At 50.6% G+C, this 15,503-nt stretch overlaps 7 protein-coding genes across 7 annotated transcripts; 5 read left to right on the top strand and 2 right to left on the bottom strand.

The window, feature by feature from the left end:
• Positions 1 to 47: 47 nt before the first annotated feature.
• On the bottom strand, positions 48 to 1,406 carry CC77DRAFT_211557 (NAD(P)-binding protein). Its single transcript, XM_018530663.1, has 4 exons — positions 827 to 1,406; positions 531 to 774; positions 326 to 478; positions 48 to 273 (listed from the first exon to the last, which is right to left on the bottom strand). Exons 1-4 carry the CDS (start codon positions 1,253 to 1,255, stop codon positions 161 to 163), a joined length of 939 nt encoding a protein of 312 aa, XP_018383514.1. The 5' UTR covers positions 1,256 to 1,406; the 3' UTR covers positions 48 to 160.
• Positions 1,407 to 2,192, top strand: CC77DRAFT_211556 (hypothetical protein). Its single transcript, XM_018530662.1, has one exon. It carries the CDS (start codon positions 1,559 to 1,561, stop codon positions 2,009 to 2,011), a length of 453 nt encoding a protein of 150 aa, XP_018383513.1. The 5' UTR covers positions 1,407 to 1,558; the 3' UTR covers positions 2,012 to 2,192.
• On the top strand, positions 2,132 to 4,185 carry CC77DRAFT_211820 (tannase and feruloyl esterase). Its single transcript, XM_018530665.1, has 2 exons — positions 2,132 to 3,107; positions 3,153 to 4,185. The coding sequence occupies exons 1-2, from the start codon at positions 2,375 to 2,377 to the stop codon at positions 3,986 to 3,988; spliced, it is 1,569 nt and encodes a 522-aa protein (XP_018383512.1). The 5' UTR covers positions 2,132 to 2,374; the 3' UTR covers positions 3,989 to 4,185.
• Positions 4,186 to 4,736: 551 nt separating this feature from the next.
• On the top strand, positions 4,737 to 6,400 carry CC77DRAFT_1063430 (hypothetical protein; the record flags this gene model as incomplete). The annotated part of the gene is made up of 3 exons (XM_018528626.1): positions 4,737 to 4,876; positions 4,927 to 5,661; positions 5,713 to 6,400. 3 exons carry the CDS (start codon positions 4,737 to 4,739, stop codon positions 6,398 to 6,400), a joined length of 1,563 nt encoding a protein of 520 aa, XP_018383511.1.
• Positions 6,401 to 7,120: 720 nt separating this feature from the next.
• On the top strand, positions 7,121 to 8,431 carry CC77DRAFT_1096686 (hypothetical protein; the record flags this gene model as incomplete). Its single annotated transcript, XM_018529858.1, has 1 exon — positions 7,121 to 8,431. The coding sequence occupies one exon, from the start codon at positions 7,121 to 7,123 to the stop codon at positions 8,429 to 8,431; it is 1,311 nt and encodes a 436-aa protein (XP_018383510.1).
• Positions 8,432 to 8,771: 340 nt separating this feature from the next.
• On the bottom strand, positions 8,772 to 12,107 carry CC77DRAFT_1032834 (ubiquitin conjugation factor E4; the record flags this gene model as incomplete). Its single annotated transcript, XM_018526767.1, has 2 exons — positions 8,772 to 11,942; positions 12,000 to 12,107. The coding sequence occupies 2 exons, from the start codon at positions 12,105 to 12,107 to the stop codon at positions 8,772 to 8,774; spliced, it is 3,279 nt and encodes a 1,092-aa protein (XP_018383509.1).
• A 1,260-nt stretch (positions 12,108 to 13,367) lies between these two features.
• CC77DRAFT_1022333 (GTP-binding protein rho1 precursor) lies at positions 13,368 to 14,994 on the top strand. The gene is made up of 6 exons (XM_018525442.1): positions 13,368 to 13,412; positions 13,614 to 13,750; positions 13,837 to 13,864; positions 13,997 to 14,194; positions 14,247 to 14,381; positions 14,428 to 14,994. Exons 2-6 carry the CDS (start codon positions 13,683 to 13,685, stop codon positions 14,578 to 14,580), a joined length of 582 nt encoding a protein of 193 aa, XP_018383508.1. The 5' UTR covers positions 13,368 to 13,412; positions 13,614 to 13,682; the 3' UTR covers positions 14,581 to 14,994.
• The last annotated feature ends 509 nt before the right edge of the window (positions 14,995 to 15,503 follow it).

The raw sequence follows: 15,503 nt of genomic DNA, 5'->3' as shown, positions 1-15,503 counted from the left end.
GCTGTGTAGGCGAAGACCATAAACTCTTGAGCTCATTGCGGTGATACTCGGTTTTGTATGTGGAATCATGTTTTGTTCTCATGCACTTCTCTCACTTCTTGTAATATATTAGAATGCCGCTTGACTACCACAGAATGACATCGGTTTTGAATTCCGATCACTATGGCTCGTTGCAATATCCATCAATGAAGTTCACTGTCAGCTTGTTCCGGTTTTCCTTCAACAATGTGTCTCGTCCGATTTCGAGCAAATTCCTCACGTCTTGTCGGCAATCTGAATGGTATTAGTCATAAGATACAAGGTCCTTACAAGAGACGCGTCTTACCTAGGAACAGCCCTCTAAGCTCTTTTCCTTGCCCACTAGCCAGCCATGCACACGTCTGCCCACAAAGCGAAGGCCCATCCTTGAATAGATCCTTGAAGAATTCCTCATCTGTAACATCACCGTACTTCTTCTTCACATCATCCGCAGCCGGAGCTACATTGCGTTAGCATGGACACAGCATCAACCTCGACAGATTTGGTTTTACCTCCGCCCATGTTCCCTTTGACACCACCCGGGTGTAGCGCATACATGTGAATCGCAGGATCCAGTCCATCAAGCTCCATCTCAGTCTGCAGTGTATGTGTAGCCCGGATGAGCGCTGCTTTGGAAGTTACGTATCCCAATGTCATGGGTACATCGACGGTACCTGAGCGGGAGGCGATGTTGATAATGCAGCCGTGTCCGCGTTCTTGCATTCGTGGAAGGATGGCGTGGATAAGCATTAAGGGCTGGAATTTTTTTTTTAGTGAAAATAAATTGACCTGATTAACGTGAACTTACAGCCTTGAAGTTGACTTCGATTTGTTTCCAAAATGTCTCGAAATCCCCCATGATGAAAGGCCGCTGAGTAAAAATTCCGGCGTTGTTCACCAGTATATCGATTGGTCCTAATTGCTTCTCCGCCTGCCCAAAGACTTCCTTCACTCGCTCCATGTCCGTCACATCGCAACCATACGCTTCGACCTTTCCTCCAAATGCTGAACATGTCTTCTTGGTTTGGGTGAGCTTGTCGGCGTTGAGGTCCAGAATGGCTACATTGGCCCCGGATTTCGCTAGCGATTCTGCGATGGCGGCGCCGATGCCTTGACCAGCTCCCGTTACTAGGGCTACCTTCCCGGCATTGGAGCCTTCTAGGGCAGACGGTACGATAGGGCCGTATGGAGCATGATTTAGAGGAATGGTACTGTAGCCGAATTGTGCTGGATCCATACTTGTGTTGTTCTGGTGTTCGATTTTAGAGTACAGTAATTTCGCCCTCTAGGACAGGATCTGTCGAAAAGATGTGGAAATTTGACATCCTGTATGTATACGGACGGCATGGTTCCGACACGGTACAAGTCCGATGCGGGGTGCTGTTGGGGTAGCTGTTGCCCCACACGAAGTATGTGGGGTAATTCAAAGCCGACTCGGTATTTGAGTATGGGCTGGAAGAAAGAGTGATAATGTCTTTGGGCTAGAAGGGATTCATGACTGGCGAAGCTCCAGGAAGCGTTCTGGCGCATCGCGAAACTGATGCGTAGTGACGTATTTGCGCGCGCTGAAAGAGGTATAGTGTACCCGCTATACTTCGGAGAGATCTGTAGCACATTGAGATTGCTCTGGACCTCATCTACAACAACGTGCTCATGGGCGATACTGCGACACCGATTCAAAGATGTAAGCCGGTCATCAGAATATGCACTCAAGCGACCCCGGTTGAATTGGGGATGCAAGAAAGACGAAAAGCGGTACGCGGCGCGAGAAGAGTCCAAGGACCCGACCATCCACGACAGCCATCCTCCACCCACTTCATCTACAGAAGTTCACAAAGACAGCGTCAGGAACCAAAAATCACAGTCTAAGAGACTCAACATATTAAAGATGCGAAATACCGTGCCATCGAAAAGGCCTCAAATCACCTCAAAGCGCCACGACAGGGATTTAAATTGGTCGCCTTTTGTCACAAATGCTTCAGGCATTTCTTGAGTCAGCAGCACATGATTCAACCATTGTTCGCCAATTCGTGGATACCTATTGAAAGATGCACTAGCACCGATTATGGCACTGTGGCGTCGCCAGAAATCATCCTTCTACAGCACGGTTTGACGACATAACAGCACCTTACGACACCTGATACTCCTGCATATTAACAGGATGTCGGTCATTGTCTCACGCTCATCAACTTAGATATCCCTGTGGATATACCACTGGAATTCATGGATTGCGGGTGAATGTGTAAACGCAGTCTGCTTGCATTCGCTATAAGTAGACGCCGCCATGCGTTCACAGTAAGTGGCTTCGAATCTAAACTATCTTGATCGTTGCCTAGGTAAAGATTTTACTGTGAACATGTCGTTCCTGAGAATACCAAATCCTGTCTTATTTCTCCCTATATTAGGGTGCCTAACATACCCAGCTTCTGGGGAGCAAGCGTGCGAAGCATCTTCATTCCAGGATTTGGAGCTATACGGCAGTCAAATTCTCAACATCACAACAAAGACACACATCAACCTGTCATTTGAAGCTCCCGCTGACCAAAATCATTACGCTGTCACTGTGAACGGCCTGAACGCTTGCGAAGTCACTATTACATACACACATCCCGGGTATAACGACACGATCAACACCGTCATCTGGCTGCCTTCCACTGAAAACTGGACTGGAAGGCTTCTAGGAGCTGGTGGTGGGGGTTGGGCGACAGGACCTGAAACTAATACCACGCTTCTATGGGCAGCTAGCGAGGGGTTTGTTGCCATTGCGACGGATGGAGGTCACATCGGTAATGACATAAGCTGGTCGCTAGTCAGTCCTGGCAATGTCAATTGGGTATTGTTGGAAGATCTATCCTCGGTTGCGCTAGATGATCTCGCCACGCTTGGGAAGGCGGTCGCGCATTCCTACTACGGTAGAGTACCAAGCTACAGCTACTGGAACGGATGTTCCCAGGGTGGCAGGCAAGGTTATATGATGGCTCAGAGGTATCCAAATCAATATGACGGTATCCTGGCAACTGCTCCAGCCATATACTGGAACGAGTTGATGATGCAACTCATCTGGCCGCAGGTCGTCATGAACGAGAATGGTACGTCCCTTGCTGATATTGGAGCAAATGACTAACACCGGGCAGGATTTCCGTCCCCACAGGAGTTTGAGGCTATAAATGTTGCTGCCACCGAAGCCTGCGATGGACTAGATGGACTAAAGGATGGCATTATCTCGTTACCCCAAGAATGCACTTTTGACCCGATGACCGTTGTTGGCAGACAACACATTTGTCCGTCTACGAACCAGAGCATGACGATCACAACCACTGTAGCCACGGTCGCCAAGATGATATGGCAGGGTGCCACGACAACCGAAGGCCGTTTTCTTTGGTACGCCGGCAACATCGGTGCTACATTTGCTGGCCTCGCTTCAACAACGTGTAAGAGCAACAATACATGTGTCGGTGTACCGTTCACCGTCCCCCAGACTTGGATTACCGACTTTGTTCTGCGGGATCGTGAGTACGATACTGGAGGACTTAACATCTCGTATTTCGAAGAGCTCTTCTACCAAGCTGTGGACCGTTATGATTCCATCATCGGAACGGCGAACTCGAACCTCGATGGATTTCGCAAAGCGGGTGGCAAGCTTCTCTCATGGCACGGACTTGCTGATCAGGCCATCGCGCCTGACGCGACTGCGCACTACGCGCAGCAGGTCAACGAGCGTGACGCGAATGCTAGCGATTACTATCGATACTTCGAGGCGCCAGGTGTCGATCATTGCGGCGGTGGGCTGGGTTGGTATCCTGGAGATGGTCTTAAGGCTCTCATTGACTGGGTAGAGATGGGTGTGGCACCCGACACGCTCGAGGCAAAGACGACAGCGGGTAGGAAAGCGGAACTTTGCTTGTGGCCGAAGCACTTGATGTATGTGACTGGAAATCCCGATGAGGCAGCATCGTTCGAATGTCGATAGGGAGTGGTTGCCGGTCACTTGCAATACGGACATACTATGACTACATTTTCGAGCGTATATGAGCATCGTGCCATTTCCTATTCAGTCAACAACTGCATACTGTTCCTCTATGATCCGAGTGGACCGTAGCCGGGCCAATCAGGTTTTCCAGATGTTGAACACGATGGGCGTAGCGCGAGGCTGAGCATTGGGGATGCTCTGCGCTTCCACCCACCCCAATACAGGTCTTGTACTCTCCTTACTTCTGTCATCTCCAACGACATTTTCCTCATCATTTTTCTGTCTAATATGTGGCATTCGCTCGAACAAAACCTGTGCTAAGTCGAAGGTACAGACTCTCTGTCCCTGATAAGAAGTTAGTGGATGCGTCACAAGGCTGGAACGCGCCAACAAGATGGCGGAAGTTCTCGCCATCCTCGGTGAGCAACGTGCCTGTCCCAAATGCATGTGCGATAAATATTAACTTCATACGCTCGAAGGTGGAGTCGGATCAATTGTTAGTATCGTGGATGGTATAAGCAAGGTCGTTGGCATCATCAGAGATCTTCAAGCCAAATGGGGTGAAGCGGATCTCGCTTTACTCAGTCTGGCGTCCCAGCTCACAGCCTTGCGGGCTGCCACAACCAAGATCCAAGAGTGGATAGACCAGGATCTCCAAGACACCCATCATCAGCTTGTGATGGATTTAGACGTGTCTATTTCTTGTTGCAAACTGTTGATAGATAAGGTTGAGAGTTTTTTTACCAACATGGCGCAGCTAACAGAGAAACCACTCGACCTTCGCAATAAATTCAAGGTTGCTTTTGGTAGCAGCGGTCCAGAAAACGTACAGAAGCTTATCGAGCACCAGACGAGCGCACTGACTCTGTTGTTGACCGCGTGCAACTGGTAACAACTGCGACAACCTAACTCTCGACATTCCAAGCTTATATGTCCAGCAAAACACTCTCTGCACAGCAAAGATATCTCGAAACAAGTAAAAACCGTAAAGTGCTCCATCGGGCGAAAGCAGATTCGGTGTCACTGTATGTCCATCGTGACTCTGCCTCCCTTACCAGCAAGATGACAGATAATCTCTCAAAGATTTCTCGTGTCTTTGAATTCGATTCAAACATCTTTTCTACCGGAGTCTACGAGCGTGCATTTCGAGGCTCGGTCAGAGACCTTCTAAGAAGACGACAGCAGAACATGACGGCCCAGTCATCGACCGCACAGAAGACAGAGTCTGTGTCAACGTCGAACAGCTTGAGAAAGATCCGTATCTTAGGGCAGGATCACACTGGCAAGGATTTACTAGTCAATTGCATTGAAGCGGCTCATCTGATCGACCAAGAGCAATGTCGATTGTACAACTCGAAGCTCCAGGAGCTATGCATCGATCTTGTATCCACGATTGTCAAGGATCGCTCAGATGTCTGCGATGATGAGGATGTGCGGATTCTCACATCATATGCAGTCTTAGAACCACACTCCAGTCAGACTTCAGTGCGTAAAGATGCTCTGAATTCTTGTGTGAGGATCATGAGGAAAGCAGTAGAACTGAACGAAGAGTTTTCTTCAGTTGCTTTCAACTTTCCAACTGATCGTATTAAGTTCGAGGATATGGTCTTTTGGGTCAGATGCATACCTGGTCGCGGGTTAAGTATCAACAGTGGCAATCTTGCAGCAGAATTGTATGCTACATTGGCCCTTGGAATCACATATCTATGCTGACTGGATCTCAGTTTCATACATCAAATGTTAGACAGTCCATTTCCAGATCCTCCCGATAATACCGATTATTTCACAAGCTCCGCAGCGTATGGAGCGGAAATTCTTAGAGCGGAAAGAATGACGGAATCTCCCCTCGCAACAGTACCACACGAAGGCGTATCTTTTCAAGTTGCTTTTGGGGCTAGAGATCTGGTAACCGTTATCGATGCGCGAAGTCACTATCATGAGGACGAAACTGCGCTTGTGTTTGTTTTCGACCTCCAAGACTACAGCGTTGGTTGCCCACGATTCGAAGAGCTCAAGGGAAGGATTGAGAGAAACTCACTCCTCTTAGCAGAGTCGATCGTCTTTCCTCAATTCCGGGTCGTTGCAATTGTTCTCAGAAATTTTGGCGCATTTAAGAAACAAGTAAAGATGTTTGGATTTCCATTGGAAGGCAGCCAGCCTATCTTTAATGCTGACGTCGCGGTCGAGCATATAAAAATGAGTCTCAACAGTCAACTCAAAGCACGAGGATGGCGCTACACCTTTACCCTAAACGACAACAAAGATATGGACCCCATCGAGACTCTTGACCGTCTTCGAGAGCTTATCGTTGGTATGAAGAGATCCTCCGTAACAGCTGGGAACACATCGAGACCAGGAAGTCAAATTCGACTTTCCAGCAAAACTGTTGAGAGCACCGGCGTTGCTTTTTGATATCTATCGACTGAATATCTATTCTACGACAAGCTCATCGTTTTTTCTTATAACTAGAAAGTTACTTGTCTATACTCCAGTTCTTGCATGAGAACTGTGAAAGAATTGAACACGGCATTGTAGCCTGGACTTATTGGAGAAGGAGTGCCTCGAAGACCAACGCTTTCCAGATTTGTTACATCCTCTTTTGTTTGAACGATGCGACTGTTGATGATTTTGAATCTCAAGTCCGCAACAAACTCATCAGAACAGTGGGGTGGGTAGCATTGGCCAAATGTATCTCTGGTCATCGATCTGAAAGTGTAGCTTGGATCTTCTTGAATGAGTGAGTGTGATTAACCTCATAGGCTTTAGACTCTACATGGTGTTGTGTTGCACATTCTGTGGGCTTGCGAAGAGTCAACCTTGGGTGCGGCCGTTCGTGCGTTGCCTTCGAGTCGACCAGTAGTTACTGGGACTGACGTTGTGGATGGTGTGATAAAGCTGCAACCATTAGCTGTCTCGACAAGCCATGTGAAGAGGATCTCAGTAACGTCTACACTCTTGGTAGCTATTGGCGATGAGATTCTAAGCAGTTCGGACGGCGTGTCACGTCGTGTTACTTTCATACCAGCACATGTCTTATCGTTATCGCCACGTGAGCTAGCGCCGTGTCGTTCCCCTCCTTCAGCCTAGCATTTCTCAACTCGTCATCCAACTATACTCAGAAAAGAAATCACCATGGCAAAACTTCTCTCACTTCCCAACGAGTTGATACAGCACATTACATCTTTTCTTCCCTGCTCCTCAGCTCTCAACCTTCTCGAAGTCGACCGAAGACTACGCAACATCTGCAATGATAAAGTGGTATTTCAAAATATTGCAAAGTACAACTTAGAGCGATCTCTTCTTTTAGAGAATGGCATAGAATTGTCAGAAAATTACTGGGCGGAAAGCGACGCCATCCTGACGAATATTCCTCTTCAACAGACGATCCGTTTAGCATACGCAGCCGAACGATGTATACAAGCCTTGCTTCAAAAAGACGATAGATGGACATTGAGCACATCTAAGCGGCTCAATTCGTTTAAAATCACAGAATGGCTGCCACAGATGATGGCTCTTCACCATCCAGCCGCCTTAGAGCTCAAGCCTGAGACCTTTTTGCAGCTCCAAGGCCAAGTACTGCTTAGGATGCGGGTGCCGAAATCGATTGATCCCGACCTTCTCAGTGCCAACTTCGTTCTCAGCTACACCCTTCTTGCACAACTCAGAAAGACTAGCAACGGGAAGCAAGTCAAAGAGCCCTTCGACCGCTTCTTCTCCGTGAACCGTGCCACAGATCCACCAATCACACTGAGTAATGGGGTAAGAACCGATGGAGACGCTATCAAAAGTCTTAGACAGCGAGTGCGGGACTATGGCTACTTCGGGGATACATTTGACTTGGACCAAGCTACGACATTGCTCCCCACTCTGATGCTGGAGCTGGAGCTGTTCACACGTCATTTTACTCCAAGTCACATCACCGAGCTTCCCTCACCTACTGGGATACCTTTCTACTCTATGATGAATGTGCCACCTGTCTTCGACATAAGCAAATCGCCCCCCTTTGGAGACGAAATCATACCATTCGGCTGGTGTCACCTTGACAAAATGGTGTCGCCCGACTTCCTCTCTTCCGGCTGCTGGACAGGCTATTACTCTGATCAGCGACGTTACTTGGGACGACGGCGTTTCGACCCTGCAATGCGCGATATCCAAATCGTTGCTAGGAGGATATGCAAAGAAGAGCTAGAGGTCGACTCTTCTCTCACGGAATGCACGATAGTCGATCAGCAGAGCCGGGGAGTAGATGCAGTTGGAGAGTTCTCATTACAAGGTCGTGTTCAAGACGACGGGTTTGTCTATTTGATAAAGAGATACTTCTCGGAAGACACCATGTGGACGTGGAAAGCTAGGATGACACCTTTTGGTATTGTGGGCATGTGGGGAAGTGATCAAGAGAGATTTGGAGGGTACTTTTGGATATGGAAGAAGGAGTGGTGTTGACACAGTCAGCATGCTCTCTTGACACGTAGAAAGATGATACGATGATCTCACGAGAAACACACGATTAGAGATGGATAAAAGACGAGAAAATGGCCTTGTTGATTGGAGTAGAGCCTTTTCCTTAAAGTGTCGACATTCATATGTCTATCTCCGTTGATGCATGTAACGAGGAAGGCATAACACCACAATGCGTCGCCCTAGTATGCCTCACAAATATCATCTCAATACCCAAAAACCCATACTCTCATGCCCCATATCCAGTAAATGCGCCACCACAAACGCCATCAATGACCATAACTACGTGATCGTCCTATTCTAGGTAGACATTCTAAGAGCCTGCCTAGGAAGTGTCCATAGCATCACTAGCCGGCGCAGCAGCAGCATTACGCTCCGCCATTTTCTGAGCGAGCAAATTCGCCTTCCAGTTCTGGATCTCCTCTCGGAGTTCGTCGTTGGGGATGACGTCCTCGATCTTGAGTGGCGTGCGGTTGAATGGATCATGTGGGTCGCTTAGAAGATGTGCTTGGATGGTACCACGATCGACGATTTGTTTACTGACAGGGAGCGTGACGGGGTCTTCCATGAGGGAAGCGAGGATGGGGTCGAGGTATTGGTCGGGGATTTCTCCTAGATCCGCTTCGACCATGTCGGCTTGGGCCTTTGCTTCTTTGATGCGGTCTGACATGGATTGCCATTGTTCCATCTGCTCGGGCGATTTCAGCTTGAAGCGCTGGAGGATCTTGTAAGCTTCGGTCATGTATTCCTCCCGATAGGAGCGTCCGTCCGTAGCCACAGCATCGATGAACGACTGCTTGCTCTCTAGATTGAGGTAGACGTCGGTGACCTCAGCCAGCATGTTCCTGGGGTTCCAGCCATACTCCTCAGGGTTCTCGACCTTGAGTTGCGACTTCTTGGGGCCCACAAGCGCCTCCAAATTGTAGTCCAGCATATGCGCTAGTCGCACGACGACCTCCTTCTTGGTGAACGAATCGGCAAGCGCCTCTGTGAACAACTTCAACATGGCAACGGTCTCATTGGTGAGTTGCATGTAGCTCTTAGCTTTCCCTTGAGCTGACGCCAGCTTCTCTTCCTGTTCTTGACGTGCAGTCTGCTCCATATTTGCTGGTGCATTCTTCAGCTCTCTTGAAAGATCATGAATCTCCTTGAACGCGGTAAACGACTCATCTAGAACGAATGTTACATCGTTCAAAAGCAGGTTGACGAATTGGACGAAGAAGTCCAGGTTGACACGCGCCTCGGTAGCAAGATGCTCTCGGTAGATTGGGTTCGGCCAAATACACTTAATGACTTGGAAGATTTCGTATCGTATGTTAAACTTGTCGAAGAATTGCGTATGGGTTCCTGTGCTCTCACATTCTATGTAGAACTTCATGAGCGCGTGCAGCAGGTGCTTCATAGCGAAGTCGTGCGCGAAGAGCGTGTCGCCAAGCACGCCCTTGGGTCGACCAGGAATCCCCCACACTCCGTGGAACAGAATTGTTACCAGACCGGACTTCAAGTATGGATTCTTGATGTATTCTGAGCTTCGTAGGAAAGCGATACAGATCTTGACCAATTCTTCGCACTGAGTGGTTGTGATGATGTGCGGCATGTAACGAGTGATGAACTTGAAGTTTCCGACAATATCTTCGACGAAATATTCAGGCAGACACTTGAACTCTACTGGCTGCTCTTTGGGCAGAGGCAGCTGGAGCTCAGACTTGGGGAAAGAGGTTCCGGGCGAAGCAATCCGTAATAGCCATACGATGACATATCGCATCAGTTGCATAGACCGAGCCTGCATAGTCTCGTCAAGCAAGACACCCTGGATTGCTAGGATGCTGCATTTACCCCGCTCGATCTGGTCCTTCATCTTCTTGACATGGTTATCAAAAATAGCAAGCTGCGCCTGGCTGGTCATGTACTTTGACCGCTCAGGTTCGAGCTTCACAAGCTCCTTTTCGAGCCACTTCACGTCCTTTTGAAGGGTACTCAACTTGGTGTTCGCAGCCTCCAGACCATAGTGATGTGCAGCGACCGTCAGGAAGAAGACCTCGCTAATGAAGTTGTTGGTACCCGAGGCTTTGGTGCTATAAAATTCATCCGACGTCTTTTGATCAGCGTTGATCTTGGTTTCGTCTTGGATGTCGACGCGAGGCGATCGGCGTAGGTAGTCGATATCGATTCGATCAATCTTGGCGAATGTAGCGTCCATAAAGGGCTCACACAGACGGTCTAGTATGACTGTCACATTGACCATGAAGCCGTCTGACGAGACTTTCTTCTTGTCGACTTGCATCGCACGCCTCATGTGGTTCTTGTTGACCGTCAGCGCTAACCAGTCTAGCATCTTCTCGCGAGACTCCTTGTTTTTGATGAAAGTATTTGTGATGTCGAGCAGTTCTTCCTGATGAGTCTGGAGGGTCATGCGGACGGCGCGTTGTGCGTTTGCGATGAGTCCCTTGTCAACAGCGGATGAGCCAGCGAAGTAGTTCATAGCCACTTCAGCCTGCATAGGGGACAACCGAAAGAAGGGCCCCAAGAAGCTGTGTGTCTCGATGTGTTGGGCCTCGATGTTGGCAGGTAGAAACGTCTCGGACTGTGCCAGAGCAGCTACGAGTGGTGGAAATCGGACAAATACCCGCAAGATTAGCATGTGAGGTTTGTAGTCGCCGTTCATTGAGACTGTGGAGAGACGCCTGCTGACGTCTTCCATGGCACCCACCAATGCCTCCCTAATCATATCGTCTTCGCCTATCCGTTGACTCGCTTCAGTGAGGAATTCGTAGCAGATACCGCGCTCGTCGTCGGGCCCGAGAAGTAAGCGATCAGCTAATGCGTTCTCTGCAGGTGCTTCCTCGCCGAACATGTCTGGCATGGTAGCAGCGAAAATGCAATAGCTGAAGCACAACCGCCGAGCCTCCTTGACGACATCGAATCGTGGTCCAGTTTTGTTTGTGAGATTCTTAAGCACCTTGGATACACGCTTCCAGCAGCTCATCAGATACTCCAATGCTGAGCCTTGTGTTTGGCTCGACGCTGCCTCCAATATCACAGAGTCCAACAGATCTGTACTTAGGCGAACTGGCCTGCCCTCATCCTCAAGGTCGCTCTTGGCACCTGATGCAAAGTACAGCTTGTGACCATGTGCATCTTGCGTATGGGCCTCGTCCAGGGTTATTCTGAAGATGTTGCTGAGCGTCCGGTCCTCCCACGCTTCTCTACTCAGTTCCGGCGCCTTCTGAGCGGGCTGCGGCGCTGGGCTGTTGCTCACCGCGGGTTTGATGGTGATGCGCTTCTTGGGCGGCTCGTCGGTCTTGACGCCTAGTTGGGAGAAGGGGTTTGAGGATGAGGTGGGCTCAGGTTGAGGCTTCGGTCGTGGTGCCTGTGATTCGGTAGGCTTGGGCGATGAAGTGCTTGATGATGCGGCTTCGGGCGCTGTTGACGGCGGCCGTGAGGGACCATTTGGAGTCGCAGGACCGCCTAGCTTTGCAAGGCGCTTTGCACGGATCTGAGAAATGTCTTCGTCAGCGTGTCTCTTTGATGGGAGACTAACAGGCGGGCTCACTTTGTCAGCGTCGGACATGGCATCAGGCTCGGCGGCGGGAGCAGGCGCAGCATCAGGCATTGCGCTGTCTTTTTGGTCAGGCATTGCGCTGTCTTTTTGGTCAGACATGGCGCTGTCTGGCTGCTCGGGTTGCTCGGGTCGCTCTTCTTGGTGAGGTTGGTCGGGCGGTCGGTCTGCCATGATGGCGTTGTGCTGCCTTGAGGCTACAGTAGAGCTTCGGCGATGGCGGCTGTCAGGGTGTGGGACAGCGAGAGAGTTGAGTTTGCGAGAAGCGTGGCAGTAATTAGAATAGAGGAAACAAGATAGAGAAAGAAATAGGCCGTGGCCGTCTTGGTGTTGTTAGACGTCGAGTGAAAGAAGCGCGAAGCGTGCAAGTGCGTCAGTGCTATCCTATGGTTACGGGACCCGGAGCTTCTAGTCTGCCCCGCCACTTAGCAGCCTCGCTCGCCAACTCACGTGTACCCTGGAATCTGGACGAAGCGCGACGAAGTATAGTCTATGGTAATGCAGCGATTATGTCCGCCCTTATCTCCGCGTCATTTAGATCCAAGAATGTATAGCTGCAGACATGATTGTCGCGAACGTCGTTGTTTGGCAAGCACAATGAACAGTATGAGACAGTCCCAGTTCGGCTGGTGATTCTCCGCACTTTCCTCCGTGTCAATCCTCATCGACGCGGGAACCCTCGCTCTCAACATGTTCCTGCCGATTGACTAGCACAGCGGCCAACGGAATGTGCCATGTGCTGGTAGGGACGAGGAACACTGCTCAAGCCGATACTAGACATGTTGACCTTGGCATTCTCGCTCCACTGTAGTTACATCATTTCTGCGAACGTGACGATTAGCTCCGAGTGGGCACGGGAGATCAGACAGACGGGGTGTGGAGGGGATCAGATAGACGGTGTGCGTGTGGAGGGAATCAGATATAGACGGCGTGTGTGCATGGAGGGAATCAGATATAGAGGTATCTAGAGCGGTCGCGCCGTTGATGGCCAGGAGCACGCGCACTCGCTCGCTCGGCAGGAACAATGCTGGGGAAAGGGCAGGCGAGCTGTCACATCAAACCTGAAACCCTTGTTGCTACCAAGTCCTTGCCAGGGCAACCAGGGCGGCCAACAGCCGACTGCGCAGCGAATGGCTGGACCGGCTGATTGCAGCGAACTGGCGATTGCTGGCGAGCAGGACGGCGGTACGGTAGTGGTGGTCATTGTTGCCCATCAGAGACATGTCAAACCATGGTGCTCGCTGCGTTGCCATGTGACGGGCTCCGGGGGCGTGTGCATGGGTAGTTTACCATGTCGGTTAGTAGCAAGGCGCTTGATGCAGATAGCTAATCGCACCTTCTCCTCTTCTCTCGGCCAACCTACATCCCATCGCGACGACGCTGCACAAACCCTTTACGTGATTTTCAACAGAGCAGCTGTCCAGGTACGTCACATTCACTCTCCTTGTCCGCCCGCTAGGCCGCAATCGCCGAAGCGCTGCGTGGCGCAAGCAGCACTCAGCCGCAGTTGTTGCAGCACGACCCCCGTTGCGGCCATGGTGCCTAGAGCCATAACACCCTGAAGCCGCTGTTCTCCAACTTCAATCACCGCCAGTCCTCCATCCAAATACTCACCACCTCCATAACAGACTTGCTCAACCCACCGCCGTCCTCAATAACCCCATCACACACGACACCATGGCCGAGATTCGACGAAAGCTCGTTATTGTCGGTGACGGCGCCTGTGGAAAGACCTGTCTGCTCATGTACGTCCCCAACCAACCAAGCGCCCCATCCATGGCCTCAACCTCTCTGCACACGAGTCCGCGATTGCTAACGCCGCCCTCTACAGCGTCTTCTCCAAGGGCACTTTCCCCGAGGTTAGTACTCACCACTCGCCGCCTCGCCTGGCATCCCTGAGCCGCGTCAGCCTAGTAGCTGGTCCGCATCCACAGCGCACCCATCTCTGCCATCCGACTCCACAACGCCCCTACTAACACGCTGCCGTGCAGGTCTACGTCCCCACCGTCTTCGAGAACTACGTCGCCGATGTAGAGGTTGACGGCAAGCACGTCGAGCTCGCCCTTTGGGATACCGCTGGCCAGGAAGATTACGACCGTCTCCGCCCTCTCTCCTACCCCGACTCGCACGTTATCCTCATCTGCTTCGCCATCGACTCGCCCGATTCGCTTGACAACGTCCAGGAGAAGGTACGAGACATGTCTCACGCGCGTCCAAACAGCACCGACTAACAAACAACAGTGGATCTCCGAGGTTCTGCACTTCTGCCAGGGCCTTCCCATCATCCTCGTTGGATGTAAGAAGGATCTGCGCTTCGACCAGAAGACGATTGAGGAGCTACACAAGACCTCGCAGAAGCCCGTGACACCCGAGCAGGTCAGTAGCCACACTCCATCTACCGTATCCACACTAACGTGACCAGGCCGAGGATGTGCGCAAGAAGATTGGTGCCCAGAAGTACCTCGAGTGCTCGGCCAAGACGAACGAGGGCGTCCGAGAAGTATTCGAGCACGCCACCCGGGCTGCTCTGTTGACCCGGAAAGAGAAGAAGACCAAGAAGTGCTTGATCTTGTAAGCTTGGACAAGACTTTGCGACGATATAGGTCGAAAGCCGCCGCAACCGCGCGATGTTGAGCCTGGCCAAGAGCAACACTGTGGCGGCTATCGGGTGTCTAATAGTGGTCTATTTGAGAAGGAAGGGCAACATGTCATGGGCCGGTAGGGGTAGCAGACGAGTCGACTCCTCCAGTCTGCTTGCAGTCCATCTCTGACGGCACCTATACGAGGCGTTACTGTGCTGGATCTTTTGTGTTTGGACCGTACATCATCTTGGGGTAGTTCATGATGGGGTTATCTTCTCAGAGCGTGTGGATCGAGATTGAGCAAATGGTAGGATCTTTCTAATAACCGGTGCTTTGTTTTGCTCTTATCGTGTCTACCCATACCAATCGTTGAGCTGGGTTTATGAAGATATCCACCGTGACTTGACTTGACGCTACATTCCCATGCTGCACTGCCGTGAAGACTCACGAACCTCTCGGATAAGTCAAACTGACGTCGCAGCCACGGCAATAACAGGCTGAAACACGCCCATCATCTGCCCTTATCTCGCATCAAAGACTGCATATCTCTACTGACTCGTTCCCACCTTGGCCTCCACATAACACTCCATCTTATGCATGCATCACGTACCATGATTGTCTCTAATCCTCAATGCTCGGATACGTCGTTCCGATGAACCGCCCCGCTTTCTCGCCTCGAGCTTCCTGCATCTGCTTGGTCTTGATTTGGGCCGGTGGATAAGGCGGTAAGTGGAGATGTCATGGGATCAGGCCACCACTTCGGCTGGAAGCCGAGTGGACGGGAAAGTGTATTGCTGCTGTACAGTATTCTATATATGAATAGATGTGTACCAAATATGATAGAGTGTACAAGTTTCTACACTGTGCTCTTATGCTGCTCCCTGAATCCTTCCTGGAGCATAGCTATGCTGATCCG

Source organism: Alternaria alternata (genome assembly GCF_001642055.1).
Source record: "Alternaria alternata strain SRC1lrK2f unplaced genomic scaffold CC77scaffold_16, whole genome shotgun sequence".
NCBI lineage: Eukaryota > Fungi > Ascomycota > Dothideomycetes > Pleosporales > Pleosporaceae > Alternaria > Alternaria alternata.
Note: the sequence above shows the minus strand (reverse complement) of the source record. Positions and strands in the feature narration are given on the sequence as shown.

Excerpts from the sequence above, each read along its gene's own strand:
- CC77DRAFT_211556 (XM_018530662.1), top strand. The coding sequence starts at position 1,559 with ATGCGTAGTGACGTATTTGCGCGCGCTGAAAGAGGTATAGTGTACCCG.
- CC77DRAFT_211557 (XM_018530663.1), bottom strand. The coding sequence starts at position 1,255 with ATGGATCCAGCACAATTCGGCTACAGTACCATTCCTCTAAATCATGCT. Across the intron at positions 479-530 it reads CAAAGGGAACATGGGCGGAG|CTCCGGCTGCGGATGATGTG; the intron begins GTAAAACCAAAT and ends AACGCAATGTAG. Across the intron at positions 274-325 it reads GCTTAGAGGGCTGTTCCTAG|ATTGCCGACAAGACGTGAGG; the intron begins GTAAGACGCGTC and ends AATACCATTCAG.
- CC77DRAFT_1022333 (XM_018525442.1), top strand. The coding sequence starts at position 13,683 with ATGGCCGAGATTCGACGAAAGCTCGTTATTGTCGGTGACGGCGCCTGT. Across the intron at positions 13,865-13,996 it reads CCAAGGGCACTTTCCCCGAG|GTCTACGTCCCCACCGTCTT; the intron begins GTTAGTACTCAC and ends GCTGCCGTGCAG. Across the intron at positions 14,195-14,246 it reads TTGACAACGTCCAGGAGAAG|TGGATCTCCGAGGTTCTGCA; the intron begins GTACGAGACATG and ends AACAAACAACAG.
- CC77DRAFT_211820 (XM_018530665.1), top strand. The coding sequence starts at position 2,375 with ATGTCGTTCCTGAGAATACCAAATCCTGTCTTATTTCTCCCTATATTA. Across the intron at positions 3,108-3,152 it reads GGTCGTCATGAACGAGAATG|GATTTCCGTCCCCACAGGAG; the intron begins GTACGTCCCTTG and ends AACACCGGGCAG.